This window comes from Podarcis raffonei, chromosome 8, assembly GCF_027172205.1.
Source record: "Podarcis raffonei isolate rPodRaf1 chromosome 8, rPodRaf1.pri, whole genome shotgun sequence".
NCBI lineage: Eukaryota > Metazoa > Chordata > Lepidosauria > Squamata > Lacertidae > Podarcis > Podarcis raffonei.
Genome location: NC_070609.1, coordinates 70698749 through 70716045, shown reverse-complemented (window position 1 = coordinate 70716045; position 17297 = coordinate 70698749). Strand labels below are relative to the sequence as shown.

Here is a 17297-nt window from a genome sequence, read left to right as displayed (position 1 = left end):
CCTTCTCGGTAGTGGCGCCCACCCTGTGGAACGCCCTTCCATCAGATGTGAAGGAAATAAGCAGCTATCTTATCTTTAAAAGACATCTGAAGGCAGCCGTGTTTAGATAAGTTTTTAATATTTAATGCTGTATTGTTTTTAACACTCGATTGGGAGCTGCCCAGAGTGGCTGGGGAAACTCAGCCAGATGGGCGGGGTATAAATAATAAATTATTATTTTTATTATTAAGGGTTCTGAGAGTTCTTAGGAGACCCGGCTTCTCCTCATAGAGCTACAATTTCCAGAGTGTTTTAACGTTGGAAAGGGGATGAACCTATAGCCTATATTTTAAGACAGCAAAAACATCTCATTTAAGGAGCAATTAGCAGGAGAGCATTCGTCCAGTGCAGGATCCTGAACACCATACAAAGAAAACAAAAAATGTTTGATATTTGGTTTAAAAAAAATATGAAAAGCAGCTCAGGTTTGGGGCTAAGCAACTTGACAGTTTTCTGTCGGGAACACCTCAAAACCTTGGATTTGCATTGTGAGGATGAAGCAAATGGATCTGATAGCAAAGATACTCTGCCACTATACTTATAATCCCTTTCCTGGTAGTGAATGTTATCTAGACCCAGGAAAGTCTCTTACATAACTTGACGTTTGTCACACTTGTAAGCTGAATTTCTGAGATAGCAGCTTTATTCATTTCCTTCCAACTGTGAAGAATCTCAGTGGGGTCTAATTCTAGTAAGGAGTTTAGGATGTATCCCTTTCCAACAAAAATAGGAAAAAAAGGAAAAGAAAAGAAAAAAGAGAAAAATAAATACCATTCAATTGTATTCGCTTGCATTTAACTAGAATGTGAAATAGTGATAAAGAGGAGCAAGTTAAAAATAGCAAGACTCAACATCTAGCTAGCAAAATCCATGGATTCAAAAAAAAGGGGGGCCGTCAGCAATGGCTGGTCAGGGGAGATGACAGAACCATTTCTAAAAAGCAAAAATTGAGCTTCCATGGCCTACAAGTGGGATGGTGCTTGTCTGCCAAGAAACAAAAACCTAAACTTTTTTCTTTTAAAACTTCCATGTGTAGAAGTCCTGTGGAGATAAATAGGAATCTTATATCCCTATGAAACTACAATATAAAAATATGGGCCAAGGGCATATATCAGCTAATCAATTAATTACTTTGTTACCGCCAATAACCAGTATTCACAGAACAGCTAAATAGAATACAAATATCCAGAGCCAGTCTAATTCTGGACCACCTGCCCTGCTTTTTTAAAAAATAATAATTTACTTTTAATAGTTTTAATAAATACAGAAAAATGAAAAAGAGAGAGGGATAAGAAGCCCCATCCCCCAACAACAACAACAAAACCTGCTTAATTTCTACAAAATTAAAGAACTTGGGTGTAGCCAAATCCTACTCAGAGTAGACCCACTGAAAGTAATGTACCTAAATTAGTCATCATCATTAACTTCAATGGATCTACTCTGAATAGGATTAGCAATGGATGCAACCCTATTCAGAATAGATCCATTGAAGTTAATGTTGATCAGCAACCAGCACAGCTTCCCCATCACTTCCTTTAATATGGACCCCAGAGTTGCTTCTGACACATCTGAACGACCCAGCAAAGGCTAATGGAAATGAGCTGCCTGCCCAAAGCTCTCCTGCTGTTTACATTGGGAAGGAAAGGGTCAGCAGGCCTTTGCCTGCATTTGAGGAGAGAGCAAATAATGATAAGGTGTGCAGAAAAGGCCTGTAATCATGGGGTAGGGCTGGGAGGCTGTGGGGTTGAAGGCTGGCCACCCAAAGGCAAGGCTGGCCACCCAAGGTGACCACCTCTGAGGAAGGCAGGAAACAGACTGCGGTTGAGGAGGACTAAGCCCTGCCTACTTACTACAGCTTTGTGTGCATCGGATGACAGGTGGCACCAATACCCATTGTGATGGACCTTCATCCCAGCAGAATAAAAGTGTACTTGGGAACACAATCGAGTTCTCAGCTTTAAATAAATAATGGCAGATTAACAAAACCAACAGTGCAATCCTATTCATGTCTGCTCAAACTAAGTTCCATTGAGTTAATTTAGACTTCCTCCCAAGTAAATGTGAATATGATTGCAGCAAATGCTAATAAATGAGGGCAAATTTAAGAATCAGTCAACCTGCAGAAGAACCTGGAAGTAGATGAATTCCTGGGCCACACACCTGCTTTGGATGATGATGCAGTCCTGATACAGCCTGTCATACATGCAGATTTTGAGGTCAACGTTTGGATTGGGCACCCACACCGGCACAGCCACAGAAACAGCAGTGACACTGAAGGACAACTGAACACGAACAGATGCAAAGTTTCAGGGGCAACACGGTCTTGTATGCTGAAAAAACAATTGCTGCCCCAAGTGTTCAGGTTCAAACTCTTCCCCCAAACTCTTGGAAGCCCAAATTACATACGAGAGTGGCAGATATGTTTGCTTAGTCTAGGGATGGGGAATGTTTGTGGCCCTCCAGATATCTTCCTTACCTGACCTTTGGCAACACTGGCTGGGGCTGATGGGAGCTAGAGTGCAACAACATTTGGAAAGCCACAGTTTCCCAAGCAGCCGGTAGAGTGCTTTGAAACTCTTATCAGCTTAGGGAGTAACCACCTTGTTTCAAAAAGCACTCCCTTCAATAGGAACCTGGATAGGGCTACCCTCTTCTACCTTTTCTCTTCACTCTACTTCTCTTGTGTGTCTTTTTAGTTCCTAAGCCCAAGGGAGTGACCATTTCTTTCCACTTTTGCTGTTGATGCCAGCTCTCTCATTTATCTGAAAAGTGTGTGGGGGTGGGGGGTGATAAATGAATGAATGAATATTGTATCACTTTGCTCTCACAGGAGGCAGTGATGGCCACCAACTTGGATGGCTTGAAAAGAGGATGGAGGACAAGGCTATCAGTGGCTATGGTTAGAAGCAGTAATGCTTCTGAATACCAGTTGCTGAAAACTGCGGGAGAGCAGAGTGCTATTGTGCTTGAATCTTGTTTGCAGATTTAGCAAAGGCATCTGGCTGGGCACTGTGAGAACAGAATGCTGAACTAGACAGGCTGTTATTCTGATCCAACAGGCTCTTTTTATGTTCTTATGCTCAACTCTCCAAAAAAGCACCATCATCCTAAGAAGGGGCGCTAGTCAGAATTGCCTGCAGATCTTAGGGTGAAAAATACACGTTTGGAGGCAACTCAGGTGACCAAGGGCACTTCCAAATTGCCTGTTTATTGCACATTCATTCCTATTTGTATGCAGGGAGCTTAGATGATGTTGCATCAAAGCAAGTGTTGCCCTACACTTTTCAGTGCATTTCCCCATCAAAATCTGTCACAAAAGTCTGATCTTTGTGAGGAAACTTGGTTTGTTGTGAAAGACCTCCCAGTAAACTGCAATTGCACAATGTGATTTACTAGTACGAGGTTGAACCCCACATGAAAATAGTAACAGTATGAAAGTGCCCTAATCTGGGGCCCCAGGCCTCTGCCAAACAGCTACAATACTGCAGCTGTTTGCCCTGGAGAAGAGGTGGCTGGATGCATAATGCTTACTCCTTGAAAACCCCTTTTCTTGCTCAGGTTTCTGAATGTGCCTTTGCCACATCAGGGGAAAAGAAGACCTGTGGGGACTAGAAGACGATGTTGCAAGGATGGGGGTGTGGGGAATGGTGGGCAGCGGGAGACAAGTTAAGCACCTTTTTTGGCAGAAGGTCCCAGTTTGACTCCTGGGCATCTCCAGGCAGGGCTGGGAAAGAATCCTCCATGGAGAGCTCCTGCCAGTCAGTGTTGACAATGTGACACTATATGCCCTGGCTTGATGTAAGACAGCTTCCTATACTGCTCTTTCCACCTGCCACTTCCCCACTGCTAAGCATGTTTTACTGCTGTTTGGCAGCAACCCAGCTTCCCAGACCTGCTAGGTGCATATGTGGGCCTGTCAGGTGTACACTTCTGGACCTTCCAGAAGAGGGTTTCAAACCCATTTTGTCCTGAGGAAATTCTTCTAGAGCCATGCCTACCCTGGCCACATCCCTCACTAGCCTTGCTTTGCACCCTCCCCTAGTGATTGGCATTCCATGGCTGGAATGTTTCTTTGAAGTGTGATAATACTTTTTGTTTGCCTAGTATGTGTCTGGCCAAACCCACTCTGGGAATGTGGACTCAGCAAAGTTCCCCATGAGAAAATGTGGCCCTTATGCTGAAAAGCCCTCCATCCATTCCACAGCACATCCTAGCACCAGCACAAAAAGCAAACATAAGACTCAGAGCAATAACTACTCACTGGTTTGCAGTCTGGGTTGTCAAAGGTAATCTTGAAATCAGCTTGCACAGCCCCAGGAACTGCTGGGGTGAACATAATCTGAAGTTTGACAGAGCTGAAGGGTCCGATATCACCTTCAGAAACCTGGATAATAAGCAAAAATGAAGAGTAACAACAGCTCAACTTTCTAAAAATGGTTTGTGGTTATTGCTTACTTCCACTTCCTTTTTATTTTCACTCTGCATCTTTTCTCATCCATGTTTAAGTTGCATACGCACCATACCTTTAAAGCATATTTCCCACCTTCCCAAAGAATCCTAGGAACGCTAGTTTACCCCCACAGAGCAACAATTCCCAGTACCCTATACAAGCTACCATTTCCAGGGTTCATGGGGGGGGGGTAAACACTCTCCCTAGTGAAATGTGTCTGTCTCCATCATTATTAAGCTTCAGGAGGAACTTGGCTGAAGGACACGGTTTCTGGCATCCCCAAGATCACTGGATATAAGAATGTATTTTGACTGTAACTGCTTTTAAAATGTTTTTCCTTGGTCATGTTGTTGAGATAACCTTTCTTATTGTGAGCTGCTTATTGGCACAGTCCACTATGGGAAAGTGCCACTAAAATAAAATTAACTACATGAAGATATCTCACCTAAGGTATTGGAGAGCCTTTACATTCACCAATAAGCTCACAGGGTTATATCCCATGTTAGTCCAACCCAGAGTAGACTCACTGAAATTAACATGTGTGACTAATTAGGTACATTAATTCAAATTGGTCTACTCTGGGTAGGATTTTGTTAAGCTACAACTACAGTTTCTCTTTCAATGCATTACCTTGCCCACTGTGATCTCAAGTACTTCTTCCCTAGACTGCTGTCCCGGAGGTTTCTCAGCTGAAAGGACTTGTAGGCTTTCCCCAATGATGTCCGTGTCAGAAGCCAGATTATCAAGTTGCCCTAAAAGGTAGACAAATGAGGAACCCCTGTAATATTATTAACCATATTTATTTATTTGTCTCCACCTCCTGCCTCTAAAATCGAACTCAAAGTGGCTTGTTAAAATCAGACATTAAAAACAATTGGGAAAACAAGGGGGGAAACAAAAACCCTGAACTGTTCACCAATAACATTATATAATATGCAGATCCAACTCAACCCCAACTCACGAAAAGAATAGCAGAAAATGAAGATCCAAATGCCTGGGAGAAAAAAAGTGCTTTTGCCTGCTGCCTAAAACAGATGGTGCCAGCTGTGCCTCCCTAGAGGGAAAAGTCCACTAACAGGAGCAACCACCGAATAGAATGGCCTCAGATGACAAAAGCAGTGTCAGGGTTGGTTCAGAGTTGGAGAACCTTTGGTTTTCTTGATGCTGTTGGACTACAACTCCCATCATCCCTATGTTCCTGGTCGGGGTTGGGGTTCTGCATGCCTCTTATATAGCATGTGTGGTCCCCCAGATACTGCTAGACTAAAACTCCCACCATCCCTATTAGCCATTTGTGGCAGGAGCTGGTGGGAGTTGGAGTCAAACATCTGGTGGGCCATAGGTTCCTCACCACTGCTATAAAACGAAACATGACTCTTCAGACAATGATACTAGAACCAACAGCCTCCTGAACTCTGCAAAATTATCTAAAGCATGTTTGCTCCTTCTTGGTGTTTTGTACAGGAAGTTGATGGGATGAGTGATTTCTCTTGGCTATCATAGAATACTCCAGCTGTTCCTTTCTGACTTCTAGAAACTGCTTCCAAAGGGCTGGTGCTGCAACACCAAAAGCCCAGTTCCCAGTGTGTACAAAAAGCATAGTTGCAGCGATCTAAGGGGCAAGGAGGTCCCTTTGGCAACCTGTCCCAAGACATGTAGGGCTGACATCAAAATGCTGCGCTGTCTTTGGTAGCGTATTGGCCACCAGTGAAGCCCTCTCAGTAGAGGTGTTATATGGTGTTTGCAGAATGTCGCAGTTAACATTCTAGCATTCATGAACAATAAATGAGAGTGAGCTATTGAGATAGGTGGCAGTTACTGTCGCCCCCCCCAACCCCGCATTGCTTTCACCACCGCAAGAGTTATGAGAGATAGTGAGCAAATGAAAAATACATTATAAAGGTGTGAAAGTACTTCTTGTCCTCTCCAGGCCTGCAAATGGATTGGGCCCAAAGGGTGAAAGCAGGGGAGGTAAGGGTGGCAAGAAACTGTAGTAGCAGATGTGAAATATATTCAGAGTCGAGTGTGGATTTCGTGCTCTTTATTCAGCTCATAGTGGTGAGGAGGAGGAATGGAAGTTCTCCCAGAATGTCTGCTTTATATATATTATTTACACAATGAGCCCCACGTGATTGGCTAATTCCGGGATTCACCTGTAGGCCAATCAGGTTGCGGATTCACTTCCACCTGGAGCTGCATTGATTGGCTCCTGTGGACCAATCAGACTGCTGCATTCTGGACCCTACTGTTCTAGGACCAATCAGACTGCTGCATTCTGAATCCTATTGTTCTAGGACCAATCAGACTGCTGCATTCTGAATCCTATTGTTCTAGGACCAATCAGACTGCTGCCTTTTGGATCCTATTCAACTCAGTACATAACAAGATGATTCTAGTCAGAATTGGGCATTCTAATACAGCTATGTCCAGGACCCTGATGGTCGCTGGAGACTGATTCATTAGGGTGAATGGGGCACTGCCCTGCCAATCGCAGTCTGCCCTCAGCCAGGCCCCACGTGCCTGCCTTCTTAAAGCCAGTCCATGGGAGTGGCATTGTCCATCACCTTCCTTCCTCTTAGTCTCACAGTTTTCCCCTAGGGAATTCAGCTGGGAGGAGGCCAAGGATACAATTGGAATTATTACTTGGCTCTGCCTGTCATTGGTCTTTGCTGTGTCTGTGATTGGATCTGGCTCTGCCTACTGTTGGGTCTCCCTGCCTTCTGCCCTACCAGTCCCAACAGGCACCAGCCGCCACTGCTGTATTGCACTGGCAACTTGTTTTAGCTGTACAGTTCAAAGCCCACAGGCTAGAGTTTTGTTGAAAAGCAGCACAGCAGGGCAACTGTGGCACAGGCAGCATTTGATAAGGACAAAAAATGGGGGAGCAAATATTTCCAAACTCAATGGCTTTATTTTCTCCAAAATAAATAAACTTGATGACGCTTTTGAAACATTTAAAAGCTGGGGAGAGAAACTTACGCAATTTATCGTTGTGTCACTTTGTTCATAAAATTGCAGGTTGTAAAAATAAACTTGTCACATGGTTCTCGCTTTTTGAGAGGTGGGTGTTTCAGATAATTTCAAGGAGAACAATGATAAGGATTCTGTATCCGTGGGAAGAAATCCTTGGAGGTTTTGTACTTGAGGGGAAACTGCCATTGCCTGCTCAGGACAGGGTTGCACGAATACGCACCTTGAGGTGCTCCTGGATAATTCTTTGTCATTAGAGGACCAGGTGACCCCAGAAGGTTGGGAATGCTGTCCTTGGGCTGAAAAGGATTCCCCACTACTGTTTTAGGCCCTTTTCCAAGCTATCATTCTCTCGCCTTGCAGGTCCATGAAGATGGGGGGGGGGGAATCCAAAATCCATAGTAGGGTAATAATATTATTAGGCAGCTAACCCAAATGTCACAAAATGGCGAGCATGATTTTGATTTCTTCAGAACTCTTGAACAAGCCAAGATTTGAAGGAAGCTTTTTAAGGCACAAATAGTATCTGCAAGAGATTTTTTTCTACTTCTACTTTTACTTACACTCTTGGAATTTACCTTAAATCACTTAAACCAGAAACCTTACCAAAATTGTCAGGCAGAGGGGTGTGGTGAATAACCTCTTCAGAGCGGTTAAGAGAAACCGTTTCCTTGTCACCAGTGAAGCGCCCCATACTAAAGTTGCTGTCTTTCTTATTCCCAGTTGTTGTTTCGACCACAGGGGCACAAACCTAAATGGGAGATATACAAAAAGCTCTCGGGTTTACGAATTCCAATTATTTTCAGATGGACTAAGATTTGATTTGATTTATCGTATTTATATCCTGCTTTTCATTCAGATAAATCTCAAAGCCGCTTACAAACAATAAATAACAGTAACATAATAGAACATCACAAATACAGCATAAATCAAATAAAAATAATGAACAAATGATCAGTAAGCTTTATGGTTGAGTAGGGATTTGAACCCTGGTCTCACCAGCTTCTAGTCTGATTCTCTAACCATTACACCACACTGACTCCCAACAAAGTATCTGATCAGTCTGGCCTCCATATAGGGCTATTTCCTGGACAGCTACTCAGCCTTTTGTTTCTGATGGGGAAAAACTATCAGTAGCCACAGAACAGGACCATCCACATAAGAACACCAGAAAAACCTGCTTGATCAGGCCAGTGGCCAGTGACTCATCTAGTCCAACATCCTGTTCTCACACTGGCCAAGCAGACATCTTATGGCATATTAACTACGCCAATAGGCAACCTAGAGACTATCCCACCAATGTGACAGCAATGTGGCCAACTCCCCAGAGACTGCGATCTACTCACACTTAAAGACTGGCAGTGATCTACCCCTTTTTAATCTACCACAGACATCCAATGATGTTACCTGTTGGACGTGCCTGTCTTATGGAAAATATGCAAGCAGGACTTGAGCACAGCAGCACTTTCCCCACTTGCGATTCCCAGAGACAGGCTGCCTCTAACAGAGGGGGGTGGAACACAGTCATCATGATAAGAGATTGAAAAATAGATAAGAGATAAGTTAAGAGATAATATAGACAAGAGATAGGTAACAGATAAGCAAGGAAAATGATAATATAAAAGATAAGAGATAAGAATATATAAGAGATAAGAGAGATGAGAGATAAGAGGTATGTAAGCTATATATGATAGAAGATGAGATATAAAAGATAAGAGGCAGGTATGTAAAGAGGCAGGCAGGTGGGGACTGGCTGACGAAGACTGAGCTTGGTAGGGCGGCCTCCACAGAGTATATGAAAGGAAATGTCAGTGCTATATAAAACCTTGCCTTTTGTATCATCAGTTCCAGGGCCATTTCCCCTGAAATACTGCACCATATATTGCATAAAACCAGGGTATTTTTTGGAGGGGAGGGGGGAGACAAATACTCTTGAACAACATAATAGCCAGGAAACTCTGGAGGAATATATGGTCAATGAGCAGAAGCAGTCACTGACCTCAGTGTTGCTGCCATACTAGAGTAAAGTAAACTGCCCTAATCTCTGAATGGCACAAATGGGGAACGTAGGAGTCTCAGTTTAGAGAAATTTTTCATTTGTTCCAAAATGAAAGAGGGCTCATAGTGCTCATAATGATCAAGGGGCTTGATGTTTATGGTTGTGGTAACTGCCTGCTCTCTGCTCCATTTAAGTTAGTCGTCAAAGCGTTCACTGGCTTATCCCAAAAAAGGTTCCTGGGAAAAACACACACCTTGATTCGATAAAACAGTAACAAACAAGGCATGTGCAGTTTGGGACAGAGAAATTTGTTCATTTCAGTTTCTCATTTTTGCAATTCAGTTCAGCTGCCCCCATTTCCTGAGTTTGCTAAAAAAATTTAAAGTTCGCACAAAGTTTGTATGCATTTGCTACATACAAGCAATTTTTGCAGACCAATTCCCTCAACATAATGTGGTTTTGTACATCATTTTCCATAATATGAACATTTTTGTGCTTTTTTGTAAACATTTTTTGGTTGGGCGGATGCACCAAAAATTGAAAGCAGTGCAAATTTTCAAGCGATAACTGCATTTCACTTTGATGAATGGTTCAGGAAGTTTGGTATGTTTCTATTAAAATGCAAACAAAATATGTTTCCCCTCTATCCCTATATTCAGTCTGTACCCCACCCCATCCCACAAGAAATCTTATCAGAATGCTTTCTTTCTTTCCTTAATAGTCTTGCCTGAAAAGCAATCATTAATTTTGCTTTAAGTTTTCATATTTCTAGTAGCAAATTTAGGCTGGGGAGAAACAACATCACTGGGCTAGACTCTTGGATTCTATTAGGAAGCCAATCCAGAGCAAAAGGAATAGAGAAGAAACTCTGAATTGCAAACTCATCAGGAAAGGATTCCTGCTTCCAAGCAGGCTTAAGGGAAATGACAATCTGATCTCTCTGGGAAAGGAGCACCTATCAATGACTAGTTTGAGATATGCCGATCTATGTCGCTTAGAGCTCTCAACTGAGGAAGGCTTACAAAGACTGCTTTGTTGATGGAAGGTGGTGCAGTCACAGTATGTTGCACCATTGCAGTGTGTGTAGTGTCAGCTGCTTTGCGGAGCTGGAATCTTGTTCCCAAGGCGCCACAGTTCGTCAAGGTGATGGTCCGTGAAATTGTCTCTCCCACCACATGAGTGCCAAAGTCAATGAGCTCTTTATCTAGTGCCAGCTGAAAAGAGAGGAGAGAGGGAGGAAACATAATTACTACTGTCCTAGATAGGCAGTAATGTCAGTTAAATGAACGGCTACCATTTCAAGCACAAGACCTTAAAATCCTTATTGCCGCTCCAAAAGGCAATGTCACAGTGGGATCTTTTCCCCTTGACTGTTGCATGGAAGCTGCAGCAGATTATAAATCAATGATTTTTATATTATTTTTTTACAAAAAGAAAAATGAAATCAAATTATAAAGAATGTAAATCATTAAAAAAACACCCATCTAAATACTACAGATTGCACTCAGTGTTCATCCTACTCAGAGCCAGGATTAAGGCCCATTAAATGCAGCGAGTCTACTCTGAGAAGGACTTACAAGGATACAACCCAACATCTCTCATATACAATTGGGTTAATACTAAATCTTGATAAAAGCACAAGTCAAAGTTTAATCTCTAAATTAAATCAATGCTTCTACTAGGTACATCAAGTTAGAGGAGGCTTTTCTATGTAAATGAAAAACTCACCGAATCATTTATCAAATATGAATATTAACACTCTATCACCCACTGAGGTTACAGGACCCCTCTAGTATGATGAACCCATCCTGAACTAATTACTTCTACATTCCACAACTGTACATTCATACAAATGTTTCTATCCATTTGGTGAGTATAGGACAGAATATTACAGCCCCTTCCACGGTACAGTAAAGATAATGCTTTTTTATCAACTTTGTATTTGGATATCAGGTCTGCTACTTGTCCCCAATACTTCATCCTCCGAGCTGCTGCCTCAGTGATACGCCTTCTGGGATGGGGCATTAACTATATTCATAATTCAGCTATTTTAGTATTTAGGCATGTTTGTTGTGCTGCTCAGTTTTGACATTTAGTGACAAATAAGAGATCCAGCTAACCAATTTATTAAGCAATTCATTTCCTGCCAATTTGCTGCTAAGTCAGGGGGCACATTTCTAAACTTGGCAATGCTGATTGCCATGGAGAGCCAGCAAGAAGTGATTCTCGCCCAAGCGTTGAATACTTGTCATGGTTTATTTGATGGGAAAGAAATTATTTATGAAACATCCCTGATAAGGGAAACACACACACACACACACACACACACACACACACCACAAAAGCCTAAATGCATAAGGAGAGCCCTGCTGGATTAGGACAACCCTTTTCTCACAGTGGCCATTTGCTAACATTGTCCTCCGAGATGGCTGTCTAACTGCAAATTCTTGAATAGTCCTGAGGTCCTTCTGTGGTCAGAAAGTAGCACAGAACACATTTACACTGGAATACACATCAGACTGATCCTATTAACTTGAGGCCTTGGGTGCAGTGATGCACTAACAGGCTTGTCTTTGGGACAGAGGTCCACTCAGCAAAACTAGCAGGAAGGCTCAGAATTGAGGCGTGTTTGCGGAAGGAACAAGCAGCAATGCACTACATAGACTCAGCCTAACCTACTTCACAGGGTTGTTACAGAGATTAAAATGGGGTGGAATAGAAACATGTGCACCACTTTGAGCTCCTTGCCCCTTTGCTGGTTTCCCACAATTTGCCTTTGAAGAATTAAAATGCTGCTACCTTGCAATGCCTTGATAGCAGGCACATGTTGTGGAACTAATCATGTCCTTGGTTGTACAAGGAGCTTGTTTAAGCATCTATGTTTAATAAGAGCGACTGTCCTTGATGGTACTGTGCGTCCAATGCCTAAAAATAATGCGTTGACGTCTTTTCCCCTCGAATAGCTGCTTGATAAAATTCTCGAAAGGCTCCCAACAATGTATCAGCAATAAATAAATAAACAAACAAAAGGTTCATAAACTTTTATTGCAAGCAGTTGGTTAGATTTCAAGATGCTGTTGTTTTCCACTACACAGCTAATTTTAGGAACAAATTCTCTGAAGTCGTTGTCTTTGAGCATTATACTCAAGTGCACTTTTAAATGGAACCACCTACATGTGTTTTTGCAGCACTGGCACCTGTAGTCTTAAAAAGAAAAAAACACTATAGCAATACGTATTATTTAAAATTTAAAACAGAGAACTTCTGTGTGTTTGGGACCACCCTGTTCTCTGCAGTTTTTCTGAGGCTTTCCTCCAAGTGGCGCTATGCAAAGCGGGTCCCTTTCAATAATGGCACAAATTGTGTGAAATGTCAGGTTTTACAACATACTCCTTTCACTGCCAGGTCAAGAGTGGTTTTCCCTGCTCTGATGGCTTTAAAGTCAATTCTTTTCAGGCCCTTTTCAAGGGAGACCGCTTGAATGTGAGTGGAGGAAAACTCCAGTCGAATGAAGTCAAACACTGGTGAGGACTCATCATTGAGCCAACCTAGTGGCAGTGAAGGCAGAAAAGAAGGCATACTTTGCTGCCTCCATTGCATCCTCACTGTGCTGTTCAGCAGAGCTTTTCCAGGTAGTGCGGGTCCTTTTAAAGTCTGGCCCAGAGGAGGTGACAAAACCAACAGTAGTTTGCTGTGACTTGTTTGCTAAGCATTTTGAGGATAAAATCAATTGCATCTGCTTGGACCTTGACTCCACTCTTAAAGCAGATAGTCTAGTCATGTTGGATGAAGTTAAACAATACGGCTTGAGGATGTGGACAAGGTGCTTGGATTGGTCAGAGCAACCACTTGCGCTCTGGACCATTGCCCCTCTTGGTTGATAAAACTAGCAGGGAAGGGACAGCCAGATGGATGAGGGAGGTGATACCTGCCTGCTTGAAGGAGGCACTGGTAAAAGCACTCCTCAGGAAACCCTCCCTGGATTCAGAAAATCTAAGTACCACATTTTTCTGTGTATAGGACTAGGTTTTTCCCTAAAAAATAATGTCAAAAATTAGGGGGCATCTTATACACGGGGCCATCTCCCCCCATTTTCTTAAATCTGAGTCCCCCAAAACAGGGGGCATCTTATACATGGGAGCCTCTTATAGACGGAAAAATACAGTAATTACCAGCCAATTGCCGGTCTCTCCTTCTTGGGCAAGGTTCTTGAGTCTGATTAGTGAGGGGTTAATGCCATAGAGTAAGCTGTCCTGCCAGGCCTCTGTCTACCTGAGAAGCTCAGAACCTAAAGAGGTATGAGCTGGTTGCTCCAAGCTCTAACAATATGGCTCTAACAAGCCTCTCTTGAGTTCCTGTACCAATAATTTAAGAACTTTCACCACTGTAACTAAGCCAGGTTTTAATGCCTGTGCAACTTTTTCTGATTGCTGTATGGAAAAAGCACATAAATCTGACCTTTGAAGAGTTCATAAGTAGAACATTTTTAAAGCATGTGACCTTTTCCTATGCTAGTGGAAGAGGGGAACTTTGGTAGGAACTGAGAAGAGCATATTTTAAAGGTCTAACAGCCTACATTTCCATGCTTTCCTATGTTTCATATTTTGTGATTTTAAATATCTGCTGGGGTTTTCTCACCAAAGAGTACTTGCCCCAAACCTGGATCTTGGCATCGAGGAAATTCTCTTTTTATGCTCCCCGCCCCCCCTTGCCACCAACACTTGCTTCAACAGAGACGGTGATGAACTGAGGCCTTCTGAACTTCTGTCTCCTGTCCACCTCTCCTTTGCTCCACCCTCTTTGTTGGAGAACAAGAGACTCTTAAAGAGCCAAAGCTATCAGCTGAAAATGGGCACTTCTCTGTTACTCCATGGTCTCCCACTTGGAACACTCTCCATACCAACAGACTGGTGTGTGTAGGAGTGCCAAGGCTCCTCTCATTGTAGCTATGGAGACAACAGCTGTTCCCGCTTTGGAGTGCTGCTATGCTGACCTGATTAGAGTTACAAGGCAGCAGCTTACTTAAAGGAAGCTAATAAGGGGAGGGGGGTGGAGCCAAGCATTCTGGAACGCAAGCCTCAGACTTCAGGAAATCATACCAGGAGACGGTACTGGGCTTGGCAACTGGTGGGCACCCTCAGTACAGAGCAGCCCGAGTGTTCCAGTGGCCACTTCATCCCCTCCTGAAGCTGAGCAACAGTGGTGCTCTACAACCCTGTGGTCACCACCAGCTGTGCCACAGCCAGGGCTTGGGACTGGTCTAATTCTTCTTAAGGCCAGATATATCTCTTCCCTACTTAAGTTAGATGAAATCTTGAATTCTTGCACCAAGGAAACAACTTGCTCCGATAAAACTTAACAGCAGATTGAACCTTTTTAAGACTATGCCCCCACACTACCTTTCCTGGGCTCCGCCCCCCACTTTGTGGATAACTTTAGGTTCTTAGTGGGCCAGCTCTCCGGTTGGAAGATGGGCACCCCTCCTCTGTCCCAAAGCCTCTTGCTTGTTGTGCTTCCTGCACCTCAGTACGGGGTCCTGTGAGTGGACATTCAGCTCCTCTGAGAAGGGTGCCAATGAATGAACTGGCTCCGCCAGTCTTCACTCTGGCTCCGCCTACTGTTGGCTGTCTTCTGCCCTAACAGTACCAGTAGCTACCAACCTTTGCTGCAACTGGGTAATGAATTTAAGGTACTTGGAATAACTGTAAAGTGCTATACAAAATGTTAAGCATTGCTTTTACTACTTCAGCATTTTATATATATATATTTTTAAAATTTATATTTATTGAGGTTTTAACAATAAACTCAACGATAACAATAACAATAACAACAAAAACCACTACACACTACACAAATACAAAAAAGAAAAAATACGAAACAAGAAAGAAAGATGAACAATCAAACACGTAAAAGAAAAAAAAACAGCACATAAAATTAAACTTTAATTAATACTTCAGCATTTTATAACTGTGCACAACAGGCAAGTCACAAGTGACTTGGGTTGCAGTTCCACAGACAAGTCACCAAAACATATGCAGAAATTGTGTTTACTCCAGAATAAATGGTGTCTGGATTTGCTGGATTAAAAAGGAGAGAGAATGCAACCAGTTTCCCTCCCTCTACTTGCTAATATCTTTACTTTCATTCCTATTTCCTGAAACAGGACTGTCTCATCCAAAGATTCAAGGATAGGTATTGGACTCACCACACACTTCTTGGTTGAACACTTGAGTGGGATTGAGAAGGAGCCAATCTGAGATAAAAATGTGACTTCTCCTTCAAGATCTTGGTTTATCTAAAAAGGAAACAAAAATTGCTCTTCAGAATCTAGTTATACCTGTCAGTAAATTAAGCATTGCTTTAGACTATTTAAGAGGTTAATAAAAAGTGTGCAACATTTTACAGGATTACAGCAAGTATTACAGTCTTTCCATATATAGCCCTAGCTCTGGAATTAAGGCAGATTCACCCAGCACTATTACTGTGATTTTTTTTAAAAAAAACAGTCCTATTTGCATAAGCTTTTAACCATAATTAGTATCAACTGTCCACCAGCCCTTCTTATTGGCAACTGTGCTATTGTTTACTTACACATTGTTTAATCGGGCTATTGCTATTACTTCATACTGTTTTATATCTATTATGCAAGTCAACTTGAAAGCTGAATTAGTGGGTATACAGCCATGGTGAAGAACTTCAGGCCTGGAGGCAGAATGTGGTCCTTCAAGCCTCCCTAACTGACCCTCAAAAGTCTCACCTAGCCACACACCTTTTCCCCGGGCAACACCCCCTCTCTGGCCCTGCTTCATGCCCCCAGTGTTTTTGCCTGGCTGGTACGTGTCTTTGCTCCTTGTTTGGTTTTAAATAAAAACACTGAAGGTCAAACTAGACTCACATTTAAACTCTTATCATCCCGCAGTAGCCCTGAGTAAATCCTTGCTGTTTGCATTACACCAATGGAAACTTTTCCCGCCAATGGAAGTTTTTCTTCTAATGCAAATTGCAGGCATGCCGCCCCTGTCCCACCCAGGTTGGAACATCTGCTTAAACAAAAGGGTTAAAGCCCCCTAACTTCTGTGTGAGGCTCTAATCCCAAACAAGACTCCTACATCTGCTAATCTGTATAGTATTGTGGGTACATCCAATAGGTGGGACAATAGGGCATGTAACATTGTGAATGGACACTGCCATTGCTGGTTGGCTATGGCTGAAAGTCTAGCCACCCCTGCCTTAGGTGTCTATTAAAGTGAACAGGAGGGAAGCATTTGCTCTTGTAGACTGTCACCAGCCAGAAAGCATTTCAGCAAGTCCATGGTCCCTCTTTAGATGCATTTATGGGAGGGATTGCAGTTCAGTGGTACAGGGGCTGCTTTGCATGCAGTAAGTTTCAGGTTCAGTCTTTTGCCCCCCCCCCCCATTTTTAAAAATATCACTTTTTATTTGCAAACAAAACAGGAGAAAAAGAAATAATTTTAAAAATAAACTCCATTGCCAGCTGACATTAGTAACAATATTCCATCTATCCTGATTTAAATGTATGAATATAGGTTGCCCGTAAAAGTATCTGAACGAAACAGATGATTACGAACCACACAATCAAATGTAGAATGGTCAGTGAGATCTTCAAATCACTGGTGGGTGTTTCTCCTTCCAACCTTGCAGGATTCTCAGAACTGTTGTCCATCTGTTAGTCCCCACTCCACAAGAATATCATTTAAGAGCTTGTGAACATTCACAAATGTCAAGGATTTATCCAAGACAACATTGATGTGAGCAGTAATTTCTGATCAGAACGAAAACTCTGCAGCAATTTCAGTGCTCCATCAGCAACACCCGTCT

At 42.6% G+C, this 17297-nt stretch overlaps 1 protein-coding gene across 3 annotated transcripts in view; it reads right to left on the bottom strand.

Moving 5' to 3' along the window:
• Positions 1–17297, bottom strand: part of CFAP74 (cilia and flagella associated protein 74) — a 75617-nt gene that overhangs the window by 27993 nt on the left and 30327 nt on the right. For all 3 annotated transcript variants that reach the window (XM_053400693.1, XM_053400692.1, XM_053400694.1), the window contains exons 16-21: positions 15664–15753; positions 10481–10672; positions 8066–8210; positions 5120–5241; positions 4301–4423; positions 2200–2321 (exon numbers count right to left, since the gene is read on the bottom strand). In XM_053400693.1, the coding sequence (XP_053256668.1) occupies positions 2200–2321; positions 4301–4423; positions 5120–5241; positions 8066–8210; positions 10481–10672; positions 15664–15753 (794 nt within the window). The remainder of the gene's footprint in view (positions 1–2199; positions 2322–4300; positions 4424–5119; positions 5242–8065; positions 8211–10480; positions 10673–15663; positions 15754–17297) is intronic.